Source organism: Zingiber officinale, chromosome 9A, assembly GCF_018446385.1.
Source record: "Zingiber officinale cultivar Zhangliang chromosome 9A, Zo_v1.1, whole genome shotgun sequence".
Lineage (NCBI taxonomy): Eukaryota > Viridiplantae > Streptophyta > Magnoliopsida > Zingiberales > Zingiberaceae > Zingiber > Zingiber officinale.
Window position 1 is genome coordinate 90723640 of NC_056002.1, and position 20389 is coordinate 90744028.

At 35.8% G+C, this 20389-nt stretch overlaps 1 protein-coding gene across 1 annotated transcript in view; it reads left to right on the plus strand.

Annotated features, from left to right (window-relative positions):
- The window catches only part of LOC122021668 (helicase and polymerase-containing protein TEBICHI-like), a 28348-nt gene that overhangs the window by 2568 nt on the left and 5391 nt on the right, over positions 1-20389 (plus strand). The window contains exons 5-19 of the mRNA XM_042579812.1: positions 790-854; positions 2196-2301; positions 2397-2597; positions 4207-4407; positions 6596-6757; positions 6844-7080; positions 9897-10109; positions 10196-10546; positions 10647-10799; positions 11486-11707; positions 14984-15202; positions 15315-15432; positions 16661-17646; positions 18755-18952; positions 19059-19318. Of these exons, the coding sequence (XP_042435746.1) occupies positions 790-854; positions 2196-2301; positions 2397-2597; positions 4207-4407; positions 6596-6757; positions 6844-7080; positions 9897-10109; positions 10196-10546; positions 10647-10799; positions 11486-11707; positions 14984-15202; positions 15315-15432; positions 16661-17646; positions 18755-18952; positions 19059-19318 (3692 nt within the window). The remainder of the gene's footprint in view (positions 1-789; positions 855-2195; positions 2302-2396; positions 2598-4206; positions 4408-6595; positions 6758-6843; positions 7081-9896; positions 10110-10195; positions 10547-10646; positions 10800-11485; positions 11708-14983; positions 15203-15314; positions 15433-16660; positions 17647-18754; positions 18953-19058; positions 19319-20389) is intronic.

Genomic DNA, 20389 nt, shown 5'->3' on the forward strand with positions numbered 1-20389 from the left:
GAGTTAATGCCTTCAAGTTTCTCCATCCCTATAGAAAACTTGAATATAAGAATATGAAGTGCATACATTTTGATAGTGGTGTCATTTTAGATATCTCAATTGAACTTTGCATAGTCATGTCATTATTAATATAGCATTCTTTATATTTACTAAATCAACACCAGCAGTTTTGTGCATTGATAGCTATTTCTACTTTTTGTTTCTTTTCTTATTTTGATTTAAATTGATGTACTTCTGAATTTTTAGTCCTAACTCTATTGATAACTATCCTTGTATACAAAGTCTGGTTTTACTACCTTCAAGATTCCAGGGAACGTCGATGGACTAAAAGGGGCAATATAATATATGCTAATTTCATTGTGGTGTTAATATTTAAAACTTTGCACCAATTACTTGCATTATTTTTTTAAAAGTTCTTTAATCCAAACTCACCCAATCACAAATCAATTTTCTTATATATGCAAAATAAGAAGGGGAGCCTTAGCGCAATGGTAAAATTGTTGCTTTGTGACCAAAAGGTACAGGTTCGAATCTAGGAAACAGCCTCTTGCAAAAAGCAGGGTAAGGCTGCGTACAATGGATCCTTCCCCGGGATCCCGCATAGCGGGAGCTTTGTGCACTGGGCTGCCCTTTTTATGCAAAATAAGAATATGCAACTTGAATTTGTATATTAATGTATCATGCCATCTTGAGGCTTTATGATGAATGTTGATTTTGCATTTCATATTCAGGACTTTTATAACATAGCACAAATTGACATCGTGGGCATGTGTTTTACCTATATTTTAGGTGGAATGTCTGCTTGTTGACGGTGTTCTAGAGGGAAGAAATCTTGTTTATTGTGCAACTACAAGGTACTTAGTAACAATTTATTTTTGGAAAATGGTTGATGATTGACATTTTTTTCTTCAATTGTTTCAATTTGTTGTCTATTTTGCAATTTGGATTTTTCTTGCCAATTTTTTTGTAATATAATTAAGATGTTCACTGCATTGGACCACTCTTTCTCCCCTTTTCTGGCTTCTTTTTAAAATTTTAGTGACAACAATCTTAGCTATGCTTTCTGGTGGTGGTGGAGGTAGGAACTTTATTTCATGAGTACAATAATACACTACAAAGAATGATAAATTTTATATTTTTTATATTTGTTATTCTTTGAAACTTCATGTTTTTGATCGATGGTGTCAAGTAGGAGTATATAGTGGGGCAAACATTATTCTTTATGTTTTCCCAAATGAAGATTATGTTTCACTTTTAATTTGTATTTTTATTGTGTTGTACTTCGACCTTTGATTCCTGAGGTGTTGGGTAACATTTCATTTCTATAGAAATGTTTTTCTCTCATTGAATCATTTCCAAACACCCTCCCCCCAAGTCGTAATGAACATTGCAAATCCATTGACTTGAAATCTATTGGATGCTAATCTCATATTAAAATTCCATGTTTTAAGTACACATTCAACTGCATTGATAGTGCCATAGCATAATGCTTGTGCAATATGTGTGGGCATATGCTAACTATATGCGGTCTTGATAAGTAATCATTTGAAAATTATAATATAAATGCTTGCAAAGAACTTGGGTAACAATTTTATACAAAGATGGTTTAAGAATGAGTATCACAAAGCTAATTATATCTAAGCTCCTAATGCTTGTCAATAATAACAATTGTGTACTGCCCATGTGAAAATATTAATCAATCAACGTGCTCCATTGTTGATTTAGTAACTAATGCCTAAGTTGTTGCACTTTCTCATCTTTGGATTTCCTCTATATTTATCGTAGATTATATAATCACACACTATTAAAATCTAAGCTCGTAATATTTGCCAATAATAACAATTTGTAGTGCCTATGTGAAAGTTTTCAACAATCAATGTGCTTAGTTGTTGAATAATTAATTCTAAGTTCTAGCACTTTCTCATCTTTGGATTTCTGTTAAATTTATTGTAGATTAAAAAATCACATATTGTCTATTCTTTACATTTATTATATTCTGTCACATACTAATTTATCCCGAATGGCCAAATCACACAAATTTACTTTGTCTAAGCGACCAATTTTAAGATCAAAGCCATTTGTGTTCCTATATGCATATCTAACAATCTTAGTCTGAGTTTATATCATATTCTGTTGGTTTGTTGGCTTTTGTGATGTGCTTCTATGAATGTTGATAATATAGAGTTGTTTGACAGTTCTGGCAAGAGTTTTGTAGCTGAAATTTTGATGCTAAGACAAGTTTTGTCTTCCGGGAAAATGGCTCTTCTTGTTCTTCCATATGTATCGCTTTGTGCTGAAAAGGTACAGCATTAAATGAATAATGTATGTTACACATATCATTGAATTAAAAATGAAACCTTTATGATTGGTCCTATTTGTGAGTATCTTAATTCTAGGCCGAACACTTGGAGTTGCTTCTCGAGCCGTTTGGTAAGCATGTTCGTAGTTTCTATGGAAATCAGGGTGGTGGAGCACTTCCTAAAGATACTTCTGTAGCTGTATGCACCATTGAGAAGGCAAACTCTTTAATTAATCGCTTGTTAGAGGAAAGTCGTCTTTCTGAACTTGGAATTATTGTGATAGATGAACTTCATATGGTAACTTTTCTTTCATTTGTTTCTTCTTTTTTCTTTTCCCATTCCCTAGACTTGTTTGCTAATGTTTTTTTTCATTGAAATGGTAGCTTGAAGTGATGTACTAGGCTTTTATTTTTAATATTTATGATCTTTGTGAAATTAATGCATGACTAATTGCTGAGTGTATCTGTCATATAGGATATAAAGTTTTCTTATATGAACTATTTTTTTATTTTTATTTTTTATGTTTAACCTTTTTCTCCTGGTAGGGTGATCCAAAGATTAGGTTCAGAAAGAGGACATCCTCTTTCCACTTTGTATCTTTCAAGTATACAACTTTTTAATCATACCATTTTGTAGCTTGCTTCAAATAATTTAACGTATTTCCAAATGGGTAAAACTGTTTATTGGCTTGTTTGTGTTTCTCTTCTTTACTTTTATCTGTTTCTCTCATCCCGTTGAATTAGTGCTGAAATGGTTGGGGATTTGCACATGTTGATACTAGATATTTTCTTTGTTATTTCTATTTCTTTCATGTCTATGTAGAACAATTAGTTTTTTTACTTTTCTTTATTTATTTGGTTAATAATGATAAACCATAACAAAATTTATTTAAATATATATAATGATACAGTAAGAGGATCGAGCTCAATGATATAGGAGGAATTATATAGCTGACCTCATTTAGTGGGATAAGTGTTTGGTTGCTGTTTTTCTTTCTTTAAAATTTATTTAAATATACATAATATTTTTATTTCTTTATCCCTGTATATACAAGGATGTAGAGAATAAGAAATGAAAATATTAGACAGACAATCGGGGTTGTATCTATTGAGGGAAAACTTTGAGAGACACATTTAAGATGCACAAATATATACTTAAACGACCAATAAATGACCTAGTTAGGCGATATGAAACTATGGTAAATATACAAATCAAACGAGGAAAAGGAAGCTCAAAAAAAGACTTGGTTGGTAATAATAAAACAAGATAAATTAAATATAATTGATAATATAGTAGGGGATAGAGCACAATGGCGTAGAATGATCCATATAACCGATTCCACCTAATGATATATTGTAGTATTTCTTGATTAGGAAGCATTGAAAGCAACTGGTCAGTTAAGTATTTGATCATGAAAACAAGCAAACACTAGTCTCAATTCACATTCTTGAGAAAGGTGAGGATTAGGGTTTGTAATTTGTAATGTTGGAATTTTTCTAGGTATAGTCATAGTTATACATAGTTAACTCGAACTCTGACATTACCATAACATGACCATCAATTGAGGCTGTATGCTATTTAGAGGTTACTATTTAGCTGCCTTTTTTTTCTCTACATGACTCTCTGCCTCTCTTTTCATATTCTGAGAGTTGCAAAGCTGTTGAATATTTTTAATTTGATAAAACTGTTGTAGAAAAAGAGCTCCAATTTGAATTGATAGTTTACAATCTAGATAGTTTATTATCAGTCAAGGAATCTTCTTTCTTTCTTTTTTCTTTGCTTGTCTGCCTTCATTCCTTCGTTTGTTCAGTTTAGTCTTGTCTACATGTCACTCTTCTCCCTACTTCTCTGATCTTGTGACAACTTTCATGATTGAATCTATTTACCATGTGGTTTGCAATTATAGGTGGCAGATCAACACCGGGGTTACCTTTTGGAGCTACTGTTGACAAAGCTTCGCTATGCTGCTGGTGAAGGAAGCACTGACTCATCTAGTGGTGAAAGGTCAGGAGGTAGTAGTGGAGATGGTGGTTCAGCTCATGGCTTGCAGATAGTTGGTATGAGTGCTACTATGCCTAATGTAGCGGCTGTTGCAGATTGGCTTCAGGTACACAAGGATATATCATCTTCTCTACTTCATTCTTTTACGAAAGGTTGGCCTTGATGTATTATATCCAATAAGGTTTAGAATTTTAGTTGGATCCCCTTTAATTGACCTCTACATTTTACTAGGATATCACGGCCATTGGAGGAGAGTGGCACAAAGTCAGTGATAAAATGTCAGCAGGGTCTCTTTATCTTTGTCTATGCCCTTTATATGTCGCCATTTATACATTCCATATTCTCAGTTTCTTAATAGAAGTGTCTTTATACTCATTGATGTAGCACTGAAAATAATCTCACTCAAAAGAAGGTAAAATAAATTATAGAGGAAAAAGAGTCTTATTAAATCATAGAATAGAATAATATGAGGGATTGAGAACTCCATTTATAAGATAGGAAAGGACTAATTATCCTAATACTCAATAAAAATGCAATATTGACTTTTCAACAACTTGAAATGCTTAAAAACTTAAAATAATTGTAAATCGTAAATTTTCTATTGCAATATTCTTCCTTGGCATGAAGAAGTTGACTACATAGAATGGTGGAGCGAGATGCTCTAGCAATCTCTGTGATCTTTCACACAAGTGTGAGGTGCCTTCAGAGAATATGATTCTATAGTTTATTGTTAGATCTTAGGGAATATTTTGGGTGCAATATAGCATAGTTCATCTTTAGAGATCCATGCATGCATATCTAAATTTGGAAGTGGTTTCAATGGATCAAGTACATCTAGTGCTTCAATGTGGAGCAATTTGGGAATCAACTACTTCGAAGAAGGAAGAATAGACATCATAATTATAGGATTAAGATTTGTGGTTTAATATGACCACTCACATTTTTTTATTGTTGTGGTATCTTTGACCATATTAATAGAGTTAAGAAGTAAAAAAAAAAAGGCAGCCCGGTGCACGAAGCTCCCGCCATGCGGGGTCCCGGGGAAGGATCCATTGTACACATCCTTACCTTGCTTTTTGCAAGAGGTTGTTTTCAGGATTTGAATTCGTGACCTTTTGGCCACAAAGTAACAACTTTACCGTTGCGCCAAGGCTCCCCTTGTTGTTGTGGTATCTTTGACCATATTAATAGAGTTAAGAAGTAATGATTATAAAATTAGTGAGGTAGCAAGCTAAGGAAACACATAAATGACTTTTTTTGGATAGGGTGTAAGTTAAGGTTTGTGAGAAAAATTAAGTAAATGCAAAGAATTGACAAACGAACAAGAATTAAACAAATTAATTTTTAGAGGAAAAAGGTTAGTCTGGTGCACGAAGGAAGGATCTACTGTGCACAGTCTTATCTTGTATTGCAAGAAGTTATTTTTGTGACTCGAATTTGTAACTACCATGTTAACTTTGCAGTCGCACCAAGGCTCCTCTTCTTGTTGTGATACAAGATGACACAAGCCTAATTCTTGTTGGAATTGTCACATGAATTACTTGTGCAAGTGGTGTAGTATCTTCCTTGTACGCATATAAAAAATGTATGATTACCATGTGAATATCTTGGGCAAATGGTGTGGTATCTTCCTTGTATGCATATTAAAAAAGGTAAGTTAGTGCAGTTACGTTTTTTGTAGGCCTTTTAAACTTCTTTACAGGGAGAGGGGGAGCTCGATTAGGTTTGAGATCACAGATCGAGCCCGATTAGGTTTGAGATCACAGATCGTTGTAGTTAGTAAGGGCAGTGGGTGCAAGGGTGAGAAGGGTTCGACTATTGAACTATCGTGTGTGCGATTGGGGGTGGGGAATACGAAGCAATCATGTATGAGTGGCAAAAAGGACTTCGCCTAGCCCCTTTCTATAGAAACCACCCACTTTTGCTTGATTTCTGGTGGAAGGATCTAGTAGAAACTATTGGGGCTGAAAAAATTTCCATTGAAGGGGGATTTGAAGTCCCTTCTACGATTACTTCTGCATAGGTACTTGGAGGAGAGGGACTTGTTTCCCTCTTAAAAATCTCTCCTTGATAGGGAAATGGGTTCTTTTCTCATGGTCAAATAGGCCCTAGAAGACCATATTAGTTATTTCAAATCAACTGTGCATATCTTAAATACTATCATGGAGTCAAATTATGGGTAGACTCCACAAAAATAATGAGTATTTTTTCCTAATGTTTCCATGTAATTCTCCAATGTAGTAGTTCTAGTAGCAAATGTTTCTTATGGTCATTTTCCTTCGATGAAATTTTAGGCTGCACTCTATCAAACAGAATTCCGTCCTGTACCATTAGAAGAGTTTATTAAAGTTGGGAATACCATTTTTGACAAGAAAATGAAGGTTGTCCGGACAATCCCAAAAACTTCTGATCTTGCGGGTAGAGATCCAGATCATATTGTAGAAATGTGTAATGAGGTATTAAATTTTGGTGCAGATTGTTGTTTGGCTACTTATGATTTAACTTGGTACTTCTAGACTCTGTTGTATATCCATTAGTGCAGGTTGTTCAAGAAGGTCATTCAGTTCTTTTATTCTGTTCCAGTCGCAAAGGATGTGAGTCGACTGCAAGACATGTGGCTAGATTTCTAAAAAAAATTTCTGTTGATGCTCATGAAGGCTGTGAGTTCAATGATGTATCTTCTGCAATTGAAGCCTTGAGGAGGTCTCCTGGTGGATTGGACCCTATCCTTGAGCAAGCACTTCCTTCTGGTGTTGCATATCATCATGCTGGCCTCACTGTAACTTCCTTTTTGCTTGACTTAACAATTGCGCTTCATTTTGTTTAATGTATCTGAATGCATGTATATTATTTGTTGGTGGAGAAAATTCTTAAGGTTATTACCCTAGACAAATTATTATCATTATTTCCCTAGACAGATTATTGTCATTATTATTTCACATACACAACCCTATGCTTGATATGCTTACCAATTACTCATTTTTATGTACAACTAGGTTCTTAATGCTCCCTTTTAAGTTCAAAAATATTGTAAAACCCCAGCTTGGTACATGTACTCAATTCTAGAATCTTTTAGAGACTATTAGCAAATTTGCTATCTAATTATTGGAAATAATAAGAGTTGATGTTCTTATTGGAATACACTTTTTATTAAACAAAGAAACAATCAATATCAATGTTTTTGTCCTCTCGTGAAAAGACCATATCGAAAATAATGTGTATAATAACTTGATTATAACAATATAGCTTTATTGGTTTGTTAGGAGGATTAGTATCAGAAATAATGTGTACAATCACTTGCTTATAACAATAAAACTTAATTGGTTTGTTGGGAGGATTGCTCAGCTTAGTCATTAACTATTTGTGCTAGGTTAGCTTGTATATAGCAAGAGCTCTAACTCTTTCCTCTACCTTTGTATTTGATCTAGCCACAATGATTTGGTTTTTTTCTTCTATGATGCCAATATGCCTCTAAGTATATAATATCTTGATGTGGATCTTTTATCTATGGGAGAGCAAGCCTAATTTGCATTTGTATGCCTTTCAATAAGTGGATGATGATGATCATGGTAGTGGAGACTTTTTCTTGAAGCAATCTTGAGATTTTGAAGAATTCTAAGAGTTGCTTTTTAATGGTCATGGCATGGAGCCTCAGGTAATCGACTGATCACATTTCCAACAAATGAGGCAGGGGGTGCAAGTTTAGTAATAGTAAGATAGTTCAATTTCTGACTAACTTCCTGGATAGTTCAATTTCTGACTAACTTCCTGGATAGTTCAATTTCTGACTAATTTCCTGTACTTACCTACCAGGATTTGATAACGGTTCTCATTATTTCCACATTAATATAACATTAGGTTCCAAAAGAATGTCAACTGGTCTAATGCATCTCCTTTTTTAAGCATTAAAAAAATGCTATTTCCACTGGTAAATATAAATGCCTCTCCTTGAGCAATCTCTATGCTAAGAAAATGTTTTAGATTGCTGAAAGTGTTGATGGAGATATCCATTTAACTTCAGTACTCCTGTATCATTATTATTGACAATAATGACGTCATCAACAGAAATAATAAGAACGTGTGCATTAGATTGAGGAGAATAAGGATAGAGTCACTGATGTTCTTCTAATCATCCTATCCTGGAAAAGCTTTGTTCAACCTACACCAATACTTCAGTGTACACACCAGATTTGTCTTCTCCTGAGCAACAAACCTAGGAGGTTGTTTTGTGCATATTTTTTCATTTAAATCTCCATAAAAGAAAACATTTTTCATATGATTTTGATATATTGGGAATGTAATATAACTGCTATTTTGTGAAAAAGTCGAATTGAGATTAAGCATAGGAGAGAATGTATCGATATAATCAACACCATATATCTACATGTAGCTTTCCACAACTAACTGAGGTTTAAAATGATTCACAGTGTAATTATTGATGTTTTCATAGTGAATACCTATTTAACGGTGGATTTCTCAGCTGGAAGAGGAACCAACAACTATGTGTCATTAGAATGCAAGCTTGTTATAACCTGTCTTCATAGTGGATGTGATAAAGGTTCTATGCTAGTCTGAAGAATGTTAACAGAGTCCAAAGCAGGGATAAAAGTAGAATACTATGTAGACATGGAAGCATAAGAAATGAATGCAAAAAGATTTGAGGTGCCATACTTAGGAGTGTCTTTTTTTTAAGCTAATAGGAAGATTAAAGTGGGAGGCAAAATCAGGGACAATATATGACGCTTTAAAGTTGTGGAGTCTCAAGGAGTTGTTATGGCAACCTTAACTTTAGGCCTTCTACTATAAGTCCTAACTGGTTGAAGTTGTGGTGTTGCTACCTTTGAAGGAGAGGATGGTGAAAAGGGACAGATAATGGAGTATGATAGGAAGAATTGCAATAGGAATAGGTAGAATGTCAATTCTATAGTACATTAAGAATTAAGAATGCTCCTGAGAAAGACCTCGTGTTTGGAGATGAAGGTGATCTTCAGATTGCAATGTACATTGTGTTGATTGGGCATGCACTTCCCTAGATAGATGATCCATATCAGACTATTGTGTTCTTCTTCTTTTTTGGGAGGTAATCTGATTTCTGGGAAGAGCAAGAAGTAGACTATTCCAGCCAAGTCAAATGCAGGGTATCAACTATAACCATATCAACGTATTACTTCATCTAGGTCAAACAAATGCTTACTGAGTTAGGACATGCTCCCATAGAGCCATTGAACTTTTATTGTGACGATCAAATTGCAATGCACATAGTGCTTCATTTAGTGTCCTATGAGAGGATGAAACATATAGAGTGATTACTACTTTTTTGAAGAGAGAGTGTGATCTAATGAGATTATCACATCATTTGTCAACTCCAATTGCTTATCAAATCCTTAAGTGTCATTGCAACCAAATATATTTATAAGAAATCAATAGAAGTGTTGTGACCTGCTTGGATGTAGAATTACTCTTTCTAATAATGGTTTTGTTGTGAAACAGATTTGGCAGGTTGTCAATGTATGTTGAATGTTGATTGTTGATTTTCATGTTACATGAAGCTTTTTTACCTATGTTGCGTATCTATTCTCCATCTCATGTTTACAGGTTGAGGAGAGAGAGATTATTGAAACATGCTATCGTAAAGGACTTGTACGCATTTTGACAGCTACCTCTACATTAGCAGCTGGAGTCAATTTACCTGCTAGGCGGGTTATATTTCGACAGCCACGGATTGGGCGTGATTTCATTGATGGGACACGCTATAGGCAAATGGCTGGTCGAGCTGGTCGAACTGGAATAGATACAAGAGGGGAGAGTGTAAGTTGTTTTCTTTGTCAAACACTTCTGCTGTTTTGATTCGGTAACAAGTTTGCTTTAAGTCCTTTTCCATCTTTCTAAACCAGATTCTTATCTGTAAAGCTGATGAGGTCAAGAAAGTCACAGCTATAATCAATGATGGTTGCCCCCCATTGCATTCTTGTTTATCTGAAGATAAGAATGGGATGACTCATGCTATAATGGAAGTTGTTGCTGGTGGTATTGTTCAAACTGCACATGACATCAATCGCTATGTTAGATGCACACTTCTTAATTCTACAAAGCCATTTCAAGATGTTGTTAAATCTGCTCAAGATTCTCTTCGATGGTTATGTAACAAGAAATTTCTTGAGTGGACTGAAGACACTAAGTTGTACAACACAACTCCACTTGGACGTGCAGCTTTTGGCAGTTCTCTCACCCCTGAAGAATCACTTGTAGATTCATTACAGTTTTTGTAGTCATCCTTGGATTTATCATTCATAATTTAAATTCATTATATTTCTTACTTTGTTTATTCTTCTTCTCTGTCTGCAGATTGTAATGGATGACCTTTTGAAGGCAAGAGAGGCTTTTGTTCTTGCATCTGATCTGCACTTAGTGTACTTGGTTACACCCATTAATGTCGATGTTGAACCTGACTGGGAATTGTACTATGAAAGATTCATGGAGTTGCCTTCGCTTGAGCAGGTAGAGCTTTTCAATAATTTATTTATTTTTAAGTTCATGAAAAGTCACATGTTAGAAACCTTTTAGCAGTAACACTTATTTGCATTTAATAGTAGCATCATACTTTTAGGTTTTGTTGTTGATTTCTTCACTTCTTGTGTTTTTGATATTTGGGCATGCTGGGAGTACCGTGACTGAATTGGTACTTGCTTTTAATTTGTAATCTAGTTATTAGGTGCTGCTACATGATTTTAACCATCAATGTTTGTTGCCACTAATCTAGTTATTAGGAATTGAGACATGATATTAACCAGTAGTCAAGATTGCGCATTTTCACACACAATATTTTAAACAAAGTGTTTCTTAGTTTTGTTTGCATTTTTTTTCTTTAGCTGTAGTTGAGCCTATTCAATCAGATGTGGAAACTGATTGTAAGAAGAATTTATGTAATCTATGTGTGATCTTAGAATTGTCCATTTTAGTGTTCCTTAACATTTATATTTAGTTAAATGTTTGCTCCTGGTTTTGTTTTATTTTATTTTCACTCATCCTTGAAACCTCTGTGGACAGTGGTGTTTATTGGAAGACACATTGCTGTTGTTTGCTTAGTGACAATCTTTTTTAGCCTATCAAATCTTCTTTCCATTTCAATTATATTTATTCCCTGCTATTTTTGTTTCTGATTTCTTGTAATCTGTGGAATGCAGTCTGTTGGCGATCGAGTGGGTGTAACCGAACCTTTTCTGATGCGCATGGCACATGGTGCCTCATTTCCTGCTCAAAATAGAACAAGAGGGAAAAAGAGTCCTTTTTCTGAGAAATTGCGAACTCGAAATGTCGTCTCTGACAATAGCTTATCTTCAGATGAGAGAACTCTTCGAGTATCTAAACGTTTTTATGTTGCACTGATGTTATCAAGGCTTGTACAGGTAATACAATGTTTCATTGTGTTCGAGGATTGCTCTTGTTATGCCTTTTGTTTAATGTTGTTCACTGTTGAATACTTCTGAAGATTCTCTTGATTGTAGGGATTATGATTGATTTGGATTCCCTTGATTATTAGGATTGAGATTGATCTTGATTGTATTCCCTTGACTGTAGGATTGAGATTGATTTTTCTTTTCTCTTCTTATGTAGATAAATACCTATATGTAAACATATTAATGATAAGATAGAGAGACTTTCTCTTTTCCACATGGTATCAGAGCGAGGTTGAAAGACAAACCCTATTTTTTTTTCTGCGTCGCTGTTCCTTGCGCAGTAGCATCGCCCGACGCTGCCGCCCTCCTCTCCTCTTCGCGAACTGACGTCGGCATTTTCCTACGTTGTGAGCACATCGTCCTTCATCCTCTCCTGCAGTCAGACGACTGAGAGAAGCTCGGGAGATCAGCACTTTGGTGACGACAGAGATTATTCTTCCTGCAGTTCCACCGTCCTCACTTATCTTCTTGCATCGCTTGAGCCTTTTTTCGTCGTGTGCCCTCTTTCACCGAGCTGATCAGTTGCTTTCTCCAGCACTCCAACATCGGATATTTCAATCTTTACCAACTACATCACTGCATTACTCTCTTCCGAGCAGTTAGATGGTCAGAACTACTCTTCTTGGGCCTCTCACATTGAACTTTGGCTTGTTGGATAGGGTTATGAGACACATCTCACTCACACCGAAGAGGATGTCCAAGTCACTGATCGCCCTCTATGGAAAAAGGTTGACGCCCAGTTGTGTTGTAATGTCCTAGCCACCATCCATCCATCTCTGAAGGATGTCTTTCGCACTCACAAAACCTATAATTCTGTTTGGACACAGGCTCAACAACTCTTTACAAACACCTCTGACAACTCTATCAGGTTTGTGAAGATCTTATGACCATCCTCAGTGCCCATCAGGTTAAGGATTCAATGTTTACCTATCTAGGTTCAGTCTCTAGCCTTCTTTGTGACTTCAATGAACTACTTCCACCTGCGGCCACTTCTGTTGCGAAGCTTGAAAATCGGAAGAAAGTTTTTGTCTCTGGCTTTATATGGTCTGCCCATAGATTATTCTCATGTTTGCGATCAGACCTTGGGCAGCCCCACAGAAGCTACCATAAACAGTACTTGGGCAACTCTCCTTCGTGTCCCTGCCAAAGTCTTGTCGTTGCCTCCTTCCGTTCCCGTTGACTTGTCAGCTTTGGTCTCTTGAAACAACAACAAACCTCCACCTCGTAAGGGTGGCAAAGGACGTCCTTGGTATGATCACTGCCACCGACTAGGACACATGATTGATATGTGTTGGAGTCTCCATGGTCGACCTCCTCGCGCTGCTCAGATCACTTAGAGTTTGTCGCTTCTTCAGTTTCTGCTGCACAATTACCACCGGATCTGACCTCACCGCCTTCCTATGATGACTTTCTGAAATGGTATGAGGATCGTCAGGCTTCAGATTCCACTACTGTCGTCGTACATGGTAATTCTTTTGCTGGTATATCTCGCTCTTCGGATCCTTGGGTTCTTAACTCTGGGGCCACCGATCATATCACTGGTAATAAATCCTTTTTTTCTTCTCTCTCTACTGTCGTCGCGCTGCTCAGATCACTCAGAGTTTATCGCTTCTTCAGTTTCTGCTACACAATTACCACCGGATCTGACCTCACCGCCTTCCTATGATGACTTTCTGAAATGGTATGAGGATCTTCAGGCTTCAGATTCCACTACTGTCGTCGTACATGGTAATTCTTTTGCTGGTATATCTCGCTCTTCGGATCCTTGGGTTCTTAACTCTGGGGCCACCGATCATATCACTGGTAATAAATCCTTTTTTTCTTCTCTCTCTACTTCCGGTTATTTACCCTTTGTCACTATGGCCAATGGTTCCCAAACTTAGTCCCAAGTGTTGGTATTGTTCATCCTTCCCCGTCTCTTTCTATACATAATGTTCTTTATGTCCCCGGAGCTCCCTTGAATTTATTGTCCATAAGCCAACTCACTCGAACCTTTAATTGTGTCATCTCTTTTACTAAAGCTTCTGTCTTACAGGACCGGGGCACGGGGAGGATGATTGGCTTCGGATGTGAGTCTCATGACATATACAAGCTTCGCTATATCTCGTTTGCACCTTACTGTTAGTAGGGAAGCTAAGCTACCTTACTGTTACTCGTCCATATATCTCGTTTGCAGTAAGTGTAGTAAGGAACATTAGGATGCTGTGACTCGCATTATTCGATATATCAGAGGTGCACCAAGAAAGGGTCTTTTGTATGAAGACAAAAGACATACTCGAGTTGTAGGATATTCTGATGCAGATTGGGCAGGATCTCCCACTGATAGAAGATCCACTTCTGGGTTTGTATATTTGTCGGAGATGACCTTGTTTCTTGGAAAAGCAAAAAGCAGAATGTTGTGGCAAGATTCAGTGGAGAGGCAGAGTATCCCATAGCCAGTCAAGAGCTTTTATGGCTAAAATAGTTGCTTCAGGAACTAAGGTTTAGAGAGATTACACAAGTATCACTTATATGTGACAATCAGGCCGCTATGCATATCGCCTCGAACTCAGTTTTTCATGAGAGGACAAAGCATATTGAAGTTTGCTGTCACTTTGTCAGAGAGAAAGTGAAATATCTTCTAGCTTTGTCAATTCACATGATTAACTAGCAGATATATTCACTAAGTCACTAAGAGGTCTCCGAATTGACTACATATGTAACAAGGTTGGTGCATATGATCTATATTCTCCAGCCTGAGGGGGAGTGTTGAATACTTCTGAAGATTCCCTTGATTGTAGGGATTATGATTGATTTAGATTCCCTTGATTATTGGGATTAAGATTGATCTTGATTGTATTCTCTTGATGGTAGGATTGAGATTGATTTTTCTTTTCTCTCCTTATGTATATAAATACCTACATGTAAACATATTAATGATAAGATAGAGAGATTTTCTCTTTTCCACATTAACTAATAGAAGTTGTGATACTAGGGAGATCATAAAAAAAAGAAAGAAGAGAAACAATATCAATTCATCTTCGGTTGCCTCATTGATTACAATAAAGGAAATCTTGTGATGGGATTATTAACCATTTTAATCAGTTTTGAAAGACATCTTAGTTTTTGATACATTTCTTTTCCTGTAGGGAGATGTAGAGTCCTCTGTAAGTATCTTTTTGTGAACAAATCATCTACATGATTGCTTTGAGTAATAACTATTTTTACAAATTTGTGCCTTGGTAGGAGGTTCCAGTTTCTGATGTTTGTGAAGCCTTCAAAGTTGCTAGGGGAATGATTCAAGCTTTACAAGAAAATGCTGGCAGATTTGCTGCTATGATATCAGTATTCTGTGAGAGGCTTGGCTGGCAAGATTTACAAGGCCTTTTTGCTAAGTTCCAGAATCGTGTTTCGTTTGGAGTTAGGGCAGAGATTGCTGAGCTTACTGCAATTCCATATATTAAAGTAGTGCTACTATTAAATCTCCTCAATGAATTTTTTAATATGTTGTTTTATTTCCTGGCATGTTTATCATTCTGAAACTCAATTTCATGCATCATATTTCTGCTTGTTAAAGGGTTCAAGAGCCCGGGCACTTTATAAGGCTGGTTTGCGGACTCCTTTAGCTATTGCTGAAGCATCTGTTACTGATATTGTGATTGCCCTTTCTGATAGTTCTAGATGGGCTTCTCAAGGTTAGCTTTCTTGATTTATTTTAGTCTTCCTTTATTTATTGATAGTTCTAGATGGGTTTTTGTTGATCATCTATTTTCAAGAATGAAATCTGCATATAAAAATGGCTTAGATAAACAAAATGAACCTATTTAAGTTAAAGACAATCATTTCCATCAGCTTGTGCTATGTTAAGATTCAATAAAAGAGGATTTTATAAAACATATGTTCATGTTTAACTGATTCTTCTAGTTAAAACCCCTTTTTCAACCAAATCAACTTTAGATTGAAAAGTTGTGTGTTCTAGGTATTTTCTCTATTGTCTCCAGCATTTAACCATTATAGAAGCATGATCTTTACATGTTAATCATGCATGAAATCTCATATAAATTGAGAACTTTGGAAGCTTTGCCCACTGCCCATTGATGTAGACGTTCAATTGAGGAAAAAAAACTTCCCACTGCTACTTGTCTCTATGGATGTGTTGCTAATGTCCTCTTAGATGCTGACTAAGGACCAGTGTTGAGGATGACTATTAAGGTAATTGTAAATGTCATAGTATCGAAGACGAAAATGGCTGGTTGAGGATGAGTGGTGAAGAAGGGTCACTATAGTGTTTTGGTGTTTAATATAGTGACAAAGATGGCTGGTTGAGGATGAGGGCTCCAGAAGGGTCTCTGATGTTGTATGGTAGTGTCAAGAAGATGGTGAAGATACTTGGATGATGATGAAGGTGGTTGAAGAAAGGAGCAAGGAAGTATTTATTTTAACCCGGAACTTTTACACAGGCCTTTTTCTTGTTGATAGCGGGTTAAGTCTATGGTTTTACACTGCACATCCAGTTTGTATCAAAATTTTCTATTTGAATTCAATCATACCAATTCTTGATTCAGTTCAATTCAGAGACAAAGTGCACATATAAAATCTAATTGTATTCTTATTGAGATTCATATGATTATGATACATGTTTTGTTGCTGCATAAATTATGATGTGTTTGATGTCTCATGGGATTGCATCCTCAAGGAATATTCACTTTTGTTTCTGCAAGGTCTAGTTGGCAAGTTATATTTTGGTGTTGGAGTGTAGGATAACATTTATTTTTCTCATTCCTTAAATTTTTGTTGACCTCCCTCTTTTTTATTTATTTTTATTTTTTTTATTTTTTACAAATCCTAGTTTAATGTCAGATTTATAAGATATTGCTGGTATGAGCTTTTCTTTTTTAAAGTTTATCCTTTTGCTTTGTGTAGATGAATCCAACTTGCAACGCAGGCAGCTTGGCATAGCTAAAAAGATAAAGAACGGTGCACGTAAAATCGTTCTTGACCAAGCAGAAGAAGCAAGAATTGCTGCATTTTCTGCTTTCAAATCACTTGGAGTTCATGTTCCCCAGCTGTCACGGCCTTTACTTTCTACTGTAGCTGAGGAGTCCGTTGAAGGTTCAAAATTGGCCTGTTCTAAGGATGAACCTATCAAGGATGTTCAACTCACTGAAATGCGACTTGCAGATCATCATAGAGAACCATCAATTGAGACAAATAATTCTAGTTTGAAGGCTGCTGGTGTAGATGATAACGGTAATGCATCTAGAATCTTGATCAAGAATGAAACAGTTGGCTATCCTAATCCAATGGTTGACATGCCTGTCATGTCTGACCAAGGAATTATGGTTGGACTAAAGGAGGATAACCATGGTACCACGCCTGATGGTCCTATTCCAGCAAGTAATTTTCCTGGTGGATTTGATTTCTTTCTGGATCAGTGGGCTTCAGTTAATGAATTTTATTTTGATCTTCACTTCTTAAAACGACAAAATCCAAACTCTTCTATTCTTTTTGAAGTCCTTGGCTTGGCCATTTCTTGGGAAAATTCACCAGTTTATTATTGCAATTTCTCTAAAGATCTTGTGACCTACAGTAATGTGAATGAATTTGACATGTGGGATCTTGCTAGAAATAGATGGAGCAAGATTGCAAAAATCATGAGGCAAGATGGTGTTGGGAAGATAACTTGGAATTTGAAGATTCAGATTCAGGCTCTAAAATCTCCATGTGTTTCCATTCAAAGATGTGGGAAGCTCAACTTTGGCAATGTCAAATGGGATGAGAGTGAGATTATTGATAATTCGTTTCTTTCATTACCTAATATATTTGTGCATAATGGAGTTGATCTGTGTTTGGCAAATTGGATACTATGGCCTGATGAGGAAAGCAAATCCACTCCAAACCTAGAGAAGGTATTTTAAATAAATATATATTTTTTATTTTTTTTAGTTTTAAATATATTTATGATCCATGAAATGGTAGAATTCATATTGTGATCAAGTATAAAGTTTCCATACCTTCCGCAACTATTTCATACTTCATTATGTTTCTGATAGTGTTCCAAATTGCAAACTAGATTGCTTCTTATTCTGCAAATCAATACATGTGCCCCCGTAAATTGTACTATACATATTTATGATTTTAGGTATTCATTATATACAATTCAAAATGCAGATGTGATAGTGTAAAAGGTTTCATGAACTAAACATTAGTTGTTAGATATGTATGACCTGTTTTTGCATGATCATCATCTGCCCTGCAATTTTTGATGTCTATTCAATATTTCAAATGTATATTCTATTTTGGATATTTTTCATGTCATAGTATGAACCTCCCAATGTCTTGTTTATTGACAATACACAATGTTCTAATGCATTTCAATGTATTTTGCACATTTGGTACTTACTAGCAAGTATGAGCTTCTGCTAGATAAATGCTAGTAGTAGCTACTAGTAAGTCTTTTTGTATGTTACTAGTAGTAACTATCCTGCTTTGGTGGTTTTTTTTCTCCAAATGCTACTACTAGTAAGTGGAAGCTCCGTTGCAAGATTTAGAAGAAATGTGTGTTGCCATGGCCGAGTTTGGTTGATCGAAAGGTAAGCTTCACTCAATCTGTGTAATTGAAGTAATATCAGAGTAAACAAACTTGACTAAACCACATACCTCAACAAGAAATCACATTCAAAGAATCAACCAATTCAATGACCAACCTATAGCTGGAGGCCAAAGTAGACAATAATAAGAGTGGACATAAATGTGATAATAGAGTCTATACAAGATGTGCATGTAGAAAATTCGCAAGATAAAAATACTGATTAAGATGGATGATCTTTAAGTTGACACCAATCTTAAGATATCACCAATTGCCATGTTTTAAGTTATCAATAATTAACCGACATTAAGTGGACATTTTTTTTTTCTTCGTTAACTTGAAGAATGTTTATTGGAACATGCAAGCTTTTGACAGATTTAATCCACACGCTCGGGGAGTTTCATTTGCTAGATTTGACATACCTGTAGGTTGTCAAGAAAAGGTTGCCTAGTCATGTTTCAGCAGCTGCTAATCGGGATGGTAGATGGAAAAATCAAATGCGTAAAGCAGCACATAATGGTTGTTGCCGTCGAGTTGCACAAATACGTGCTCTCAGTTCCTTTTTGTTAAAGCTAATTGCTTCAGAGGGACTTGCTGAAGTGCTCTCTAAGATTGAGTATCCATTGGTACAACTCATTGCTATTCAGAATTCTCAATAATGCTGCAGATATTGAGGCTTGGGGGCATGACCTTAATTTGTTTTCATACTTTATTCTTGTACATTTGCTATAGGTTGAAGTCCTTGCCGACATGGAGCTTTGGGGCATAGGTGTTGACATGGAGATATGTCTTCATCAGAGGCATATTTTAATAAGAAAGTTAAAGGAGCTTGAGAAAGAGGCTTATAGATTGGCTGGAATTACTTTCTCCCTCTATAATGCTGCAGATATTGCAAATGTCCTTTATACACATTTAAAGTTGCCAATTCCCCAGGAGTCTGCGAAGGGTAAACTACATCCTAGCACTGCTAAGCATTCCTTGGATCAATTAAGGTATCTTTTCTAAGAGATTTTATTTTCTTGTTATCACTTACTGCCGTTTCTTTTTGAGAGATTGTACTTGATAATTGTTTGGATCATAATTTCTATAAAATAGTTTGTTGTTTCTGTATCTTGTTTGTTGATTAGGTATAAATTCACCTTTTTGTACTAAAACTCTTCTAAGAAGCAGTTGCCATTTTAGATGCAAGCCTTGATATTGCGTTCTTGGGTTTCCTACAATTTGGAGCAATGTTTTTTAAGACAGAAGATAGACCTAGTAATTGGGCAGCTCGATGCACGAAGCTCTTGCAAATGTGAGGTTGGATCACATTGGGTCTTATCTTGTATTGTAAGAGGTTGTTTCCACGACTCAAACCACCACAAGGTCATAAGGCAACAACTTTACCATTGCGCCAAAACTCCCATTCAGCATGTCTTTGTTATTTGACAAATCATAGGAGAAATTGTGAAGCCTGTTTTAACTGTCAATCAGATGGAGTATTGCTTCCTGGAGGTTAAATTTGATGGAAGCTGATGAATTTGTTCTTCTTGTGAAGTCCAAAATTATTGAGAACCATAAAAGATATGATTGCCATCTCAGCATGTGATCATCTTGCATTTGTGATATTTAGGAGTATCTTCCACTTAGAATTAGTCAGTCTCATTTATGAGTTATTATTTATTATTTTCTTTGACATTTGATTATTTTAGCTGTTCTTAGGATATTGTTTCTCATTGTTAGCATCTTTGGAAGATGTTTATGATAAATATTACAGAGCATGAATGAGAAAAGGGAAAATAACTTTGGATTAATGTTCCTTGTTGTTTATGAATGAAAATTGAGATTGGTGGTTTCTTAGGATGCTCAAATGGACAAGTGCAGTAGTCTATGGTATTTGTATAACAAAAATCACCTCTTATTAAGTGACTAGTTATTTTGACGTAGGAATAGACTTCACCCCACTTAAATATGCTATTATGGCTAGAATATGCTGCAGATAAGGAGACATGTTGAGTTATGATGCTTCATTCCCATGGTTTGTAGTGGTGCATGGTATTTCTTCCAAATAATTAGTTATTTTG